The following is a 13,071-nucleotide window of genomic DNA, read 5'->3' as shown; positions in this document are numbered from 1 at the left end:
GGGAGGGAGGGATAAAGAGGCAAAGAACAGAAGATTTTTAGGGTAGTTAAAATACTCTCTGTGAAATTATAATGATGGATACATGTCGTTAAACATTTGTCCAAACCTGTAAAATGTACAATACCCAGAGTAAACAGTAATGCAAACCATGGACTCTAAGTGATCGTGGTGATGTATCCATGTGGGTTAATCAACAGTAACAATGTACCACTCTCTTTGGGGATGTTGATATTGGAGAAGGCTATGCATATGAGGACAGGAGGGTGGACGGGAAATCTCTGTTCCTTCCTCTCAATTTTTCTGTGAAGCTTAAATTGCTCTAAAAAAGAGTCTTAATAAAACAAAAATTACTGCCTACAGAATTTGTGTCACATCTATCCATATTTACTAAAACTATCTCCTCACCCTCTTACTTAAATGCAGATTTCTTCCTTTCAAACCTCTATTGCCTAGGTTAAAAGCATTCAACTCTTTACCCAAATAAAATGCTGTCCTCAAGCATGAAATGCGATGCAAATCACACAAAGAGAGACAATTACATCTTCTTTTACTTCCTCTGGGGTAATCCTGCTATGTGTCAAATCATCCATAAGTTTTGTGAACCAATAATATTTTTTTAAACTGCAATAAATCATGTTATTAATCTGAAAGGTGAAAAATGGGAAAAGGGTGGGAATTAGTTAGCATTAGTCAGTGACAGATGTTTTAAATCTCTTATCTACTTTAAAAAAAATAAATAAATAAATCTCTTATCTACTTTAATCTTCAAAAACATCCAGTGAGTTTATCTTTACCTCACAGAATAAAAAATATGGGGATGGGAAAAGACCTCAGAGATAAATTCGTTGTCTAGGCTCAGTCAACTTCAAACCCAGGTGTGACCCCTGAGCACATGTTCTTAAAGTGATACCCCACCACTTCCCAGAAAAAATGAAAGTAGAAATAGAGAGGTATAATAGTGATAGTCTATAAGAATCAATGTCTGTGGTGCTAGCCAGAAAAGGAGAGATTAAATAGACATGAGAGGCGTGCCTGTGTGGCTCAGTCCATTAAGCATCCAACTCTTGATTTCTGCTCAGGTCATAATCTCACAGTTCGTGAGTTTGAGCCCCGCATTGGGCTCTGTGCTAACAGGACAGAGCCTTCTTGGGATTCTCTGTCTCCTCTCTCTCTGCCTCTCCCTACTTACGCACGCTCTCTCTCTCAAAAAAAAAAAAAAAAAAAGATTCAATAAAAACGTTTGAAAGTAAATAAATAAATAGACATGAGAGAGATCTGAGCTGCATTATGTAGTGGTCATCATTGGTGAACCACATTTATTTGTTTTCCATATTCAGAAGATGTGTAGCTTCATCCATTCTTAGTTTCCTAGGATACTGAAGTTCAATTGACTTGTACGACAGTGTAGGTGGTTGTAGGACAAAGAAAAGTGGTTGGCAAAAATAATTAACTGTATTGATTTATACGGATATGGTCTATGGATATTGAATAGCTCCTAAAATTCATCATTGAAAACTTTTTCTATGTACTCTCTTTCTGCCAGACTATTTTGCTTTTAAAAAGCTTTTCCTTAAAAAAATAAATCTGGAATTAGTTTTTAAAGTGTAATCTTTGATCCCAGGGTCATGGGATCGAGTCTTGCATTGGGCTTTGCTCTGAGCTTAAGATTCTCTCCTCCCTCTGCCCCTCTTCCCCACTGTGCAAGTGAGCTCACTCTCTCAAAAAATAAACAAACCAACAAATAAATAAGTAAATAAATAAATAAAGTGTAATATTTGATCTTCTTACATTTATATTAAAATTTTTAAACCTGTTTATGAATTAGGTTCTGTTGAAGGAAAGATAGTTTGTACTCTTTTGAATACTACAATGCATTATAGTATTATTCTTTAATTTTATTACTTATTACCCACAATTTTATGATTCTGTCACAGTACTTAGTTTTGATTTTTCATTAAGGAAATTTAAAGTTAGATCATGGCTTCAAATTGCTTTCTGCTGACTTTTTATTGATTTTTTTTTCTCAAAACAGAATAGAAAAATACAATAGAAACCCAAAATAATCAGAATTGAGTTGACTAAATTCTATACTAAATTCAGAGTTTCTGTCTATTAAAATCATGGAATGCCGATCTCTTATACAATATTTATAGTGAGAGTTTTAAAGACGTTGACATATAGCTAGCTTTAGTATTTGTGTCCACTTGAAGCAAACTTAAGGAGATCTGGAAGGCTTGTTTCCTTATACAAGTGCTTTCTGTCTTGGATTTCTGTTAGACTATGTCACATTAGGAGTCATATACCTCCATCTTGTGGCCCAGTCATAAATTTCCTTCTCATGCTGTGTTTTTTTTCCAAGATATTCTAATTTTGTAGTAAATTTCAAGCTTCCCAGTCTTTAATGAATACCATAATCATACTGAAAACCTGTTTAAGAGTCATTTGAAAATGAATGGTATTTAAATAAATTAGTGGCTTTTAGGAAGTTAAGCTCTGTCTTAACTGTTCCTGAAAGTCACTGAAAATCATGAAAAGCAAATCTATTCTCCTGGCCAGCGAAAATGCCATTTCTTCTTATTCCCCTAAAGAGAAAAAGAGAGTTTCTTTTCCATTGTTTGATTTTTTTCCTAATATCATTTCACAGTGATGTATTCATAACTCTTTTTAAAATTCCATTTTATCAGCCTATGATTAAGTATTTAGTAAGGAACAAGACCAAAAGATTTGTTCAAATCCTAGATACATTATGTCTTTGCTTTCTTACAGTCTACCAGATTCATTCCTTTATGACAGAAATATTTTTATTTTAGATAAGTGTGTTCAGTTTCCTTAATAGTCAATATTGATATTTATTCAACATGTGTTAAATAAAAGTTATGATAGCTTTTTCCTAGTATCTTTAAAATATTTGTGAAATCTGCAAATACATCATTTTAGTGTCATTTATTATTTTATTCAATTTATAATGGACTTTATTTTTAGTCTTTGGACATCATCTCTATTCTGCACTCGAGTCACTGCTCTGTGCTAAGCCCAGCTGTACCCCCAAACCATTTTGATATTTTTATAATGATAGCTAGGACTCACATTATTTTTTAAAATGATGAATTTATGAACCCTGTGTCTGAACAAAATCTTCCAGTTTTTCATTAACTATCTAATTAAAGCAGCAATCCCTTCATAATGTACATGGGATTGAAATTAGTGTTGGAGGTTTAGTGGTCTAACATTGTTTCTGATTACACATTGCATGTGATAGCTAAATTCTCAGAGTTGCTATGTTGATATTTATGGAGACCTCTATATATTATTATAATGTAAGCTTTTTATTCTTTTGAATTTTTATTTTTATTTGATATTTCTTTTAGTTTGTAGTTGATATGTCCCATCTGGGTCTCTTAGAATTATTGTAAGTGATTTGGGGTAGTATTAGCTATGATTATCTAATTTTCTATCACCTCTTATTAAAAGAACAACCTTCCTGGGACGCCTGGTTGGCTCAGTCGGTTAAGTATCTGATGGTTCGTGGGTTTGAACCCATGTTGGGCTCTGTGCTCACAGTTCAGAGAGCCTGGAGCCTGCTTCAGTTTCTGTCTGTCTGTCTGTCTCTCTCTCTGTCTCTCTGTCTCTCAAAAATTAATAAATACATATTAAAAAACATTTAAAAGAACAACATTCCCAACATTGTTGACTTGATCCATATGTTAATGTCATAGGGATTATAACCTTGCACGATGTTATTTTGGTTCATTCATTATTTTGATTCATGTGAAGCACTCTCTAGCTATTGTTCATTGTCTAGTAAAATTTTTACTCAGGTGAAGTGAGGAAAAATATATTCTCGATTAAAAGAACAATGAATTGGGCACCTGGGTGGCTCAGTCAGCTAAGCGTCTGACTCTTGATTTTTGGCTCAGGTCATGGTCTCATGGTTTGTGAGATGGAGCCCTACATCGGATTGTGTGCTGACAACATGGAGCTTCTTGGGATTCTCTCTCTCCGTCACTCTCTGCCCCTCCACCACTCTCTCTCTTTCTCTCAAAATTAACAAGTTAATTTAAAAAAAAAAGAACAATGAATTATTTTCCAAAATGGTAATATATCACTGTAACTGAAAAGTAAATGCCTTTTTCCTTTTTAGAGGCGAGCGGCCGATAATTTGAGAAGACATCACCAATATCAAGTAAGTTATTCCATTCTGTCTTGAAATTTGCATTAAAATGAAGTGCAGTCCCTCTTTAGAACTGACTCAGGAGAGAAATCATATTTATGCGCTGAATACCAATTCCGTTGTTTTCGACGTGCCTCAGGATGTCATGCGGAACCTGGTGAAGCGGTATGTTGCTGCAATGATCAGAGATGCCAAAACTGAAGAAGGTCTGACTGAAGAGAACTTTAAGGTAACCGTTTCCATCCTCATCACCAGGAGGCAGATTCCGAGGAGCAGGGAACCAGATACAGCACATTTGTAATCAGAGCCGGCAACTCAGCCATGTGTTTCAGCAAGCCTGTCTGCCTTCTTACTTTGAAAAATCCAAGGTTTATTTAATTATTTTTTTAAAAGTGGTGAAATCTCCTTTCAAACTGCATTATTTTAAAGCACATTAAATCTGAAATGTGGAGAGGACTTAGAGAAAGAAAATCCTAGTGCCCTGTGGCATTTTAACTTGCTGATCGTAGCAACATTTGAATAGGTGAGCTTTAGTTTTTGAAATTCCAGTCTGATTTCTAAGCCTGAAACATGTAGTAACCAACATGTTAAAAACAACAACAGAGCTGTGCTCTGCACAGCTTTCGTAGCAGGGAATTGAAAGTTTGTGCTTAATTGTAACTTACAAACTTAGTCTTTCTCCCTGAGTTTTTTTATTCCATCAGAGGAGATAGGCAGAATACATGAAATATATATGCTCATATCATGTGTATAAAATGCCTTTGTTATTCTGCCTGAGTTCTTAGAGGTTTTGACAGAATGAGTAAAGTCAACAAGATCTTATAGACAAAAACAAACAAATTAAAAAACCCTAAAGAAGACTCTTTAACAGAGAACAGCAGATTTGACAAAAGAGTAAAGATAAGCAGCTGGTTAGGTAAGAAGACAGATGAATTCCAAAATGCAAAGCACAGATTGAAAGTTGGGAGGGATCCCAAATGTTCTTCACAGCCACACATCCAATTTTTGTAGCTAAAGAGTCCTGGTGCTCTAGGAGATGGGTTGGAGGGAGGAGGCCACCAGGAAGGCCACCATCAGGTTAGGACTGTGAACTCAGCTGTCCAAAAATATTAGGATGGAGAATTCAGTTGTCCAAAAAGATAAGAGTAAAGGATGCATCTGAGAAATGTTGTCTGATCCCAAGCAATTCTTGAGATTTAGTAGCTGCCCCAGATGCTGAGGTAAATCCAACCTCAAGGTAGTAAACAATTGAGAGGAACTGCCAACTATTGGAACCGTAGACGCCACATTAATTATTTTGTTTGAGATATCCCTTTGGACGGCAAATTGTGCTAACATTAAAACTCTTTTCAAAATGCATCCCTGAGAGAAGGAGAGGGGACTTGAAAGCAGATGAATGTTTTGGAGAGGAAGCATTTGAAACTGTAGTCCCATAGGAATCCGATATACTCTTGTTTCCTTTTTTGCATCGACCCCAGGAAGTCTCCTTGTTACTACATAACCCCAACAGGGAAATTAGCAGGCATCAAAATGACTCCAGTGCCAGGGACTGAATGGGCAGTTCTCAACAGAACCGCTGCAGAATGGAATCCTGGCTCTTAAAAATGAGTCAGAGCGCCGGGGTGATTCAGTTGGTTTAGCCTGAGACTCTCGATTTCAGCTCAGGTCATGATCTCATGGTTCATGAGATTGAGCCCCTTGCTGGGCTCTGCGCTGACACCACAGCGCCTGCTTGGGGTTCTCGGTCTCCCGCTCTGTTTCTATCCTTTTCCCACTCATTCTCTCTCCCTCCTTCCCCCCACAAAAAATAAATAAGCAAACTTTTAAAAAAATGAGTGAAAACACATCAGAGCCATATATGAAATGCACTCACGATGTGCCCTCCTGTTTATTTGTTTAAAAGTCACAAACTAATGTCTTCATTTTACATATCACTTAGGAACTAAAGCAAGACATTTCTAGTTTCCGCTTTGAAGTCCTGGGGTTACTAAGAGGAAGCAAACTGTCTACGGTGCAGTCGGCTCAGGCCACAAAGGAATCCTCCAACTCAGCGGACTCAGATGAAAAGAGTGACAACGAAGGCAGTAGCAAGGACAAGAAAAAGAACTTCAGCCTCTTCGATCTAACCACTCTGATTCACCCGCGATCAGCAGCGATTGCCTGCGAAAGACACAATATCAGTAATGGCTCTGCCTTAGTGGTGCAAGAGCCCCCAAGAGAGAAGCAGAGAAAAGTGAATTTTGTGACCGATATCAAAAACTTTGGGCTGTTTCACAGACGGTCAAAACAAAATGCTGCTGAGCAAAATGCAAACCCAATCTTCTCTGTTTCAGAAGAAGTTGCTCGTCAACAGGCAGAAAGACCACTGGAGAGAAATATTCAACTGGAATCTCGAGGGTTAGCTTCGCGGGGTGACTTGAACATCCCTGGTCTCAGTGAACAATGTATATTAGTAGATCATCGAGAAAGGAATACGGACACCCTGGGTTTACAGGTGAGCAAGAGAGTGTGTTCCTTCAAGTCGGAGAAAGTGGTGGTGGAGGACACCGTTCCAATAATACCAAAGGAGAAGCATGCGAAGGAAGAGGACTCCTGTATAGACTATGATGTGAACCTCACGGACACAGTCACCCACGAAGATTATGTGACCACAAGATTGTGATACTTGAGAGAGCGTTGGTCACACATATACATATTTTCCATAGTGCCCTGGGTAAGGGGAGATGTTTAAATTAGCAAATGCTAACTTACACTTTATAGCATTTATCAACTGTCGCATATTAACGTGTAACCTGTTTAAATAAGGCAAAGGCTATCAAAAACCCTGGTTTTGTAGCCAGCTTTTGCTTTCACAATTTGTTCTACCTTTTTTTTTTTTTGTTAATAAATAAACGCACCTTGTATTCTTGTACTGTTGCAATAACCCACAGGAAATTTTTAGCTCTCTTTTTCAACTAAAACAAAATCAACTTATTTCATGTGGTAGTTGACTCCTATAATAGATATTTTTATATGCAAAAAACTGTAGCTGAAATATTAGAGCTTTTCATAATTTTTTAGGATCTCGAGAGATGATTACTCATCAAGGACTTTTCAGTCTGCCCTACAGTTTGGCTTTAAAACACAAATATTATCAAATTATTTCTGAACATGTAAATAGAGCACAAATTAAAGCAAGCAAGCCTTCTTTTCATGGAGTCATGATCAAACCCCCTCTTAAATTGAGAAGCAGGTGTACTTGGGAGTTGTGGGATGCCCAGTTTTCCTTTCAGTAAGTAAAATAAATGTTTGTCCTAATAAATATTGATGATTGATGATTTTTAATGAGATTTTTGTCAAGGAGAAAGTTTTACTACAGTGTTTTTTTTTTATATGACCCTTTTCAGGTTCAGTTGCTAGACAGTATAAATATGAGGCTTTATGAATAAGACAATTTTAAAATGTGGCAAAAGTTCTCAGGGCTAGAAAAAGAATAACAATAAATTAGAGTACGTAATGCTCCTTAAACAAAGCAAGATGTTACATACTCATAATATCCATAAATACATTCTAAACTCTACATCTAAGCAAAGTTGAATTCTACTCTTAATCAGTGCAATATTATTGCCAATTCAAGAGAAGTACAAAAACCCAACGGTTTCCTCTTCTTTCCTCCAGTGACTGGTATATATTTCTTCAAAATTAAAATTTCCCAAAATCATTATTAATTTTAGCAGTGGATATAGATATAAAGCTTTCCCCATAGGAACAACATTCTTAATTACTTGTTTCTTCTGTTGTTTTCAAAGTAATTTATCTTATATTATACTCATTCACTGAACCACTAAAAAGAAAATGTTTTCACCTGATGCAAAAGGGCACTGGCAACTTCTTAAAGTTTAAATTATGTAATTTGTGTCTTTCTAAACCGCCATAGAAAGAACTTCACCACATGCAATAAGCATTTATTTCAAATCAATAGAAAAATGATGAGTTCATTTTACTTCAGAAATTGCCTCCATGGACTAGACAAATTGTACATGATTTAGCATTGACCCAAAATTACATAGTATTACAAAACCCAGTTTCTGATTACCACACATCAAAAATAAAGAATAACACCAGTAACCATGCCAGCCACTGTTCTATGTGCGATCCGTGTATTAATGTGTAAGTACTACTCACAAAAATGGTGGGAAGTAGTTACTGTTCTTACCCTACTTTATATGTGAAGGAACTGAGACAAGCACTAACCAGGCTAAAGTTCACAGCTGGTGATGGAGCTATGATGGGTCCTTCAAGGCCGTGCCCCTTAACCACTATACGTACTGCCTCTCAGAACATAAACACACCAAGCAAAAAAAGTACACCTATCGGGGCTACTATTGATTGCTACTTCTGAAATGGTGCATCTTGTGAGAGAATGAGTGTGGTAAACTCCATAAATGTGTTCCTTCTTGTAAAGCAAGAGGAATGCACCAAATTAAAGACTGAATTATAGTACAGAAGTTAGTAGGTTTAGAAACATATTAGGTATGGGATATCAGAATTCAACTTGAAATATTAGATTTTAGTTTCGAAATAAGCCACAATCTGGAGGCACTGACATTCTGCTCTTTCCTAAATCTAGTTTTGTCCGAAGGATATAGGAATAGGTTTGGAGAAGCACAAAAAGGCTAATGAATGTTCTCATTGCCTCAAGCACACCTTTATGTCAGAACAAGGATGATAGAACTCACCATAAGCAGTGGGGATAGAGAAACACCCAAATTGTTCTAAGTCAGACAGACATGTAGAGAAACATAGGCCTATTCTCAGTATTTGGGGTATGCTGCTTCTGTTGTTAATGTTTTTTTCCAAAGTAAAAATCGTATACATCACCATTATACATACTTAACCAGAATTTAATCTCAAATGTCCTCTGTTTCTTCAAATGACCCCAACAACGATAAGAGCAAAACAAAACAAGAAAAATTCCCAGGAGTTTGTTTATATCAAGGGCTAGGGTGCTGATATTTTACAGATAAACATGGTGACAGCAGAGGGATTCACTTGGAGCCAGTAACTCCATGCTTTCGAGGGTTCCAAAAATGATGGCTTTTAACAACCCTCTGTCAGATGTCACTGACAGATGATGCATTTATGGGCTTAAACAAAATATTGAATACTGTTAGTATAATATGTCCTAGAAGTGAACATTATTCTGAATATGTCATGATGTTAAGTAGCATTAATGGAGATGAACAGTAGGGAAAGAATAAGAAAACATAAAACAGCAGGATTGCAAATATGTTTTTGAAGTCTTTAAATGAGTAATTTGGGGTTTCTTTTCATTTCCATTCATATTTCTATGAATGTAAACTCCTAAACACCAAAGAGAGGTTTCATATCACACCTTTGTATAAATAATGTTTCTTATGTTTTGTGTCCTGTTGACCTTGGTATTTGTTGCTTACCTTCACTTATTTATTGCAGGGTTAGGTGGAATAGTGTCTAGAAAATTCAGTTAACGTTAATAGAATTAGGTCATATTCACAGCACTTCATTTATCATATATTTTGGAAAACCCATTTACCAGAAAAAATGCTATGAAGATGGACCTCATTGTTTGTTATAGGTGTATTCCTGAAAATATCAGTGTTAATAATTCTGTATTAACTTCAGTAGGGAAACTGGCTATGTAAAAAAAGGAAAACATGGTAGTGAAATATTTTGTAAAATGATGAATAATTTTTCAAAGTGATAATCACGCTCTAGTGTAACTGTTTCATAAGCTGAATATTTGTATATCAAGCTTTCTTAAATTAGATATTTTATTTATTGGCTGGCAATTAAACTACTGCAAAAGCATACCCACTTTCTTGCCTTGACCTAGATAGCAACGTTAGTAATACTGACATACCTTAGTAATTGAACACACAAATCCAAACAAATATCTTGGATAACTGTTAGGATTTAAAGAAAGAAACTTAGCATATTATTCTCCGAGAAGCAGTCAATTTTCCAGCCAATGTAGAAGGAATATGGGTAGCCAGTGATTTAAAAAGTCACTTTTCTAATATTCAATAATCTTACCTAATTTTGGGATTTAGTTGAGTGAATGACTGTTCAGTTCCATGACTTTTGCCCATTATTAGTTTTTGTGCATTGTGTTTGTAGCAGAGCAGTTGATACAGTTCAGACTGAATCCCTAAAAATCAACTGAGCAAAAACCACCTGTGTGTCTCTATCAATATGTTTACAATGATGCAAGTTTTTAAAAAGCCCAATTTATGAATATATTTCACCATTTTGAAAATTATTTCTTCCGTTTAGCTTTATTACATTTTTTCCTTGCCTTATATTTCCCAGTAATTCACATTTAAAGGTTAATCTCTGGAAGTCTCTTTCAATTCAACTTCAAATATATTATTCTAATTATTTCACAATATATTACAACAAACTTTGTTTATATAGTGTTATCACATGACTTTTTAAAAAATGGAACATATTAAATAAGTTCGCCGTAAGTAACTGGAGAAACAAAGGTTAAGGGCATTTATGGCAATTATTCAGATTTACCCATTGAGTGGTTGAGTTGGAGCTTAAAGAAAAATTCTTCATCTCGGTATTTAGATGAGATATCAGGTTCTAAATGGCTTGACTAATGAATTTGCCCTTTCCTTCAGTAGAAAATTTTTATAGTTGTCCAACCTTTACACATCCAAAATTTGGAATATTACTTTTTTCTCCCAACAAAATTATGTCCACAGATTTTTTTTAAAAAACTGATTTCTTACCATTTTCTAAAAAATACACTTCATCATTTTCAGTTCTACTATAGATTTTGTGATAATGCTACATACACACTAGCAACAATAAAATATATACAATAAAATTAAACCTTCCCTACTGAAAAATGATAGAGCTGGAAAATATAAAGCTGACCCAAGATTGATACCATGAGACCTGGGCCAAATATGGCCATGCTTCCAGTGGGTTGACAAAGAGTGAAGTTAGCTCTGCCAGTGAAACTTTCCAGTATCAAAACCATCAGTTTCCTCTAGAGCTGCACTGTCCAATATGGTAGCTACTATTGATGTATGGCTACTAAGAACCTGGAATGTGTCTAGAAGGGTAAAACACACATAAGATTTAAACGAATTACTATGAGAACAATGTAAAATATCTGATTAATGTTTACATTGGTTACATGTTGAAATGATAGTATTTTGGATGCATTGGGCTAAAATATATGAATTAAAAAAGCTCCACGCTTCTTGTTACTTTTTAATATACCTGCTAGAAAATTTTAAAAATACATTTGTGATTCGCATTTGTAACTTGTAGTACATTTCTGTTGGGCAGTGATGCTCTGAAGCATCCCTATTTGTTTCATTCAATTCATGTATATCCACCATTTGCATTTCACTGACGGAAAACTTTACGTATTCAACCACTGAAAAAGTACTGGTTTTGTTCAACTAAAATTTGCTGTCTCTCCTTGATTCCCAATCTCTAATGGAATCATTGCTATTAATTTGTTGTTTTACATGTTTTTACTTGCCTTTGCAAATATATTAATATATATTAAAATATATACATATAATAATACATTAATATAAATTTATAATATAAATAAATATGTAAATATATGTATAGCTTATGGTTTTTATTGTTTTTATCAAAAATGGAATTTATACTATACCTATAATTTAATGACTTGTTTGTTTTTTATCTATCGGGGCATCACGGAAGACTTTTCTAGAGCTATTTAAAATAGCAGAGCTGTTTGAACCTATTCAAAAAATCTTCATTAATTGCTTTTACCTATCGAAATACATTCATACAGTATTGTTAAGACAGCTGTGAAAGAGCTATCTATTGGATCAAACATGAGGTTTTGTGGAGAGAAAACAAGGTGTTTCTGAAAGGCAAATATGCTCATTTCTCTCCTCTGTTCACTATCTTGCAGAGCTCTTTTTCTCGTGATTAAGTAAAGATTCCATAGTATGACCTTCATAATGTGCCCCCCCACTCAAGGGGCCAACATCATTATCTCATACACACACGACCTCAGCCATTCTGGATTTCTTTAGCTCTTTAAGACTTAATATTTCTCTTTCCCAACATTAGCAAATTCCTCTAGGCTTGGACCATAACTAGACCAAAACGTTATTACTTTAAAGAATTGTTTTTAATCCAGACTTTTAATTAATTCTAATTGATCTGTTTTTATGGTTCTCCTTAGGTCTAATTGTTTTACCCAATAGCTTTCTTCCTTTAAGATTTTCTTTTCCTGAGCCTGCAGATAACAAGCCAGGTTTTCCCACTCTGGGAATAAGAGGTTATCTGCATTGACTTCCTTTCAGGGCATCAATATACTTAGAGGTTTAATTTATTCCCAGGAAATAGCTCAATGTGTTGCTTCAGCATTCAGAATGCAAAATGTGCTGGCGGTCTGAGGGAAGGCAGGAAACGTATCTTTTCACACGTGCTGTGGAGTGACTGCAAACTGGGCATTTCAGTTTTTTAGACCTCATCTGCTGATATTTGACCCTTCTTTATGGAAATGTCTTATCTATCTCTAAAATACAGACCTATGTTATATCACCTTTCTAAAGTCAGAAGCATCAAACAAACAGGAAAGTAGAAACGTAGGACAAATAAAGGCACCATAAAATATTAAGTGAATGGTTATTCTGTTTTTTGTAATTGAGTTATTTTTTAGTTTTTAGATCATTAGAGGTTCACATACAGAGGTAAGAAATAACAGGGCTTTCTCACATACCATTTACCCATTTTCCCCCAATGGAAACATCTTCCGAAACCACAGTACAACATTACAGAATATTGATGTAGAATCCACGTATCTTATTCAGATTTCTGCAGTTTTCCCTATACTTGTGTGGGTGGGCTTGTGGGCATATTGAGTTCTATAC

The 13,071-nt window shown here is 35.3% G+C and overlaps 1 protein-coding gene across 6 annotated transcripts in view; it reads left to right on the top strand.

The window, feature by feature from the left end:
* Window positions 1-6,992, top strand: part of TRPC4 (transient receptor potential cation channel subfamily C member 4) — a 138,237-nt gene extending 131,245 nt beyond the window's left edge. For 3 of the 6 annotated variants that reach the window (XM_039253649.1, XM_039253644.1, XM_039253645.1), the window contains 3 exons: window positions 4,142-4,183; window positions 4,311-4,400; window positions 6,111-6,992. In XM_039253649.1, the coding sequence (XP_039109580.1) occupies window positions 4,142-4,183; window positions 4,311-4,400; window positions 6,111-6,833 (855 nt within the window). In that variant the 3' untranslated portion in view covers window positions 6,834-6,992. The remainder of the gene's footprint in view (window positions 1-4,141; window positions 4,184-4,310; window positions 4,401-6,110) is intronic. The other 3 variants (XM_039253648.1, XM_039253646.1, XM_039253647.1) reach the window with 2 other exon arrangements.
* Window positions 6,993-13,071: the final 6,079 nt, after the last annotated feature.

The sequence above is a fragment of the Hyaena hyaena genome, unplaced genomic scaffold (assembly GCF_003009895.1).
Source record: "Hyaena hyaena isolate Hyena2069 unplaced genomic scaffold, ASM300989v1 scaffold_457, whole genome shotgun sequence".
NCBI classification, from domain to species: Eukaryota; Metazoa; Chordata; class Mammalia; order Carnivora; family Hyaenidae; genus Hyaena; species Hyaena hyaena.
This window is presented reverse-complemented; position numbering and strand designations above follow the sequence as displayed.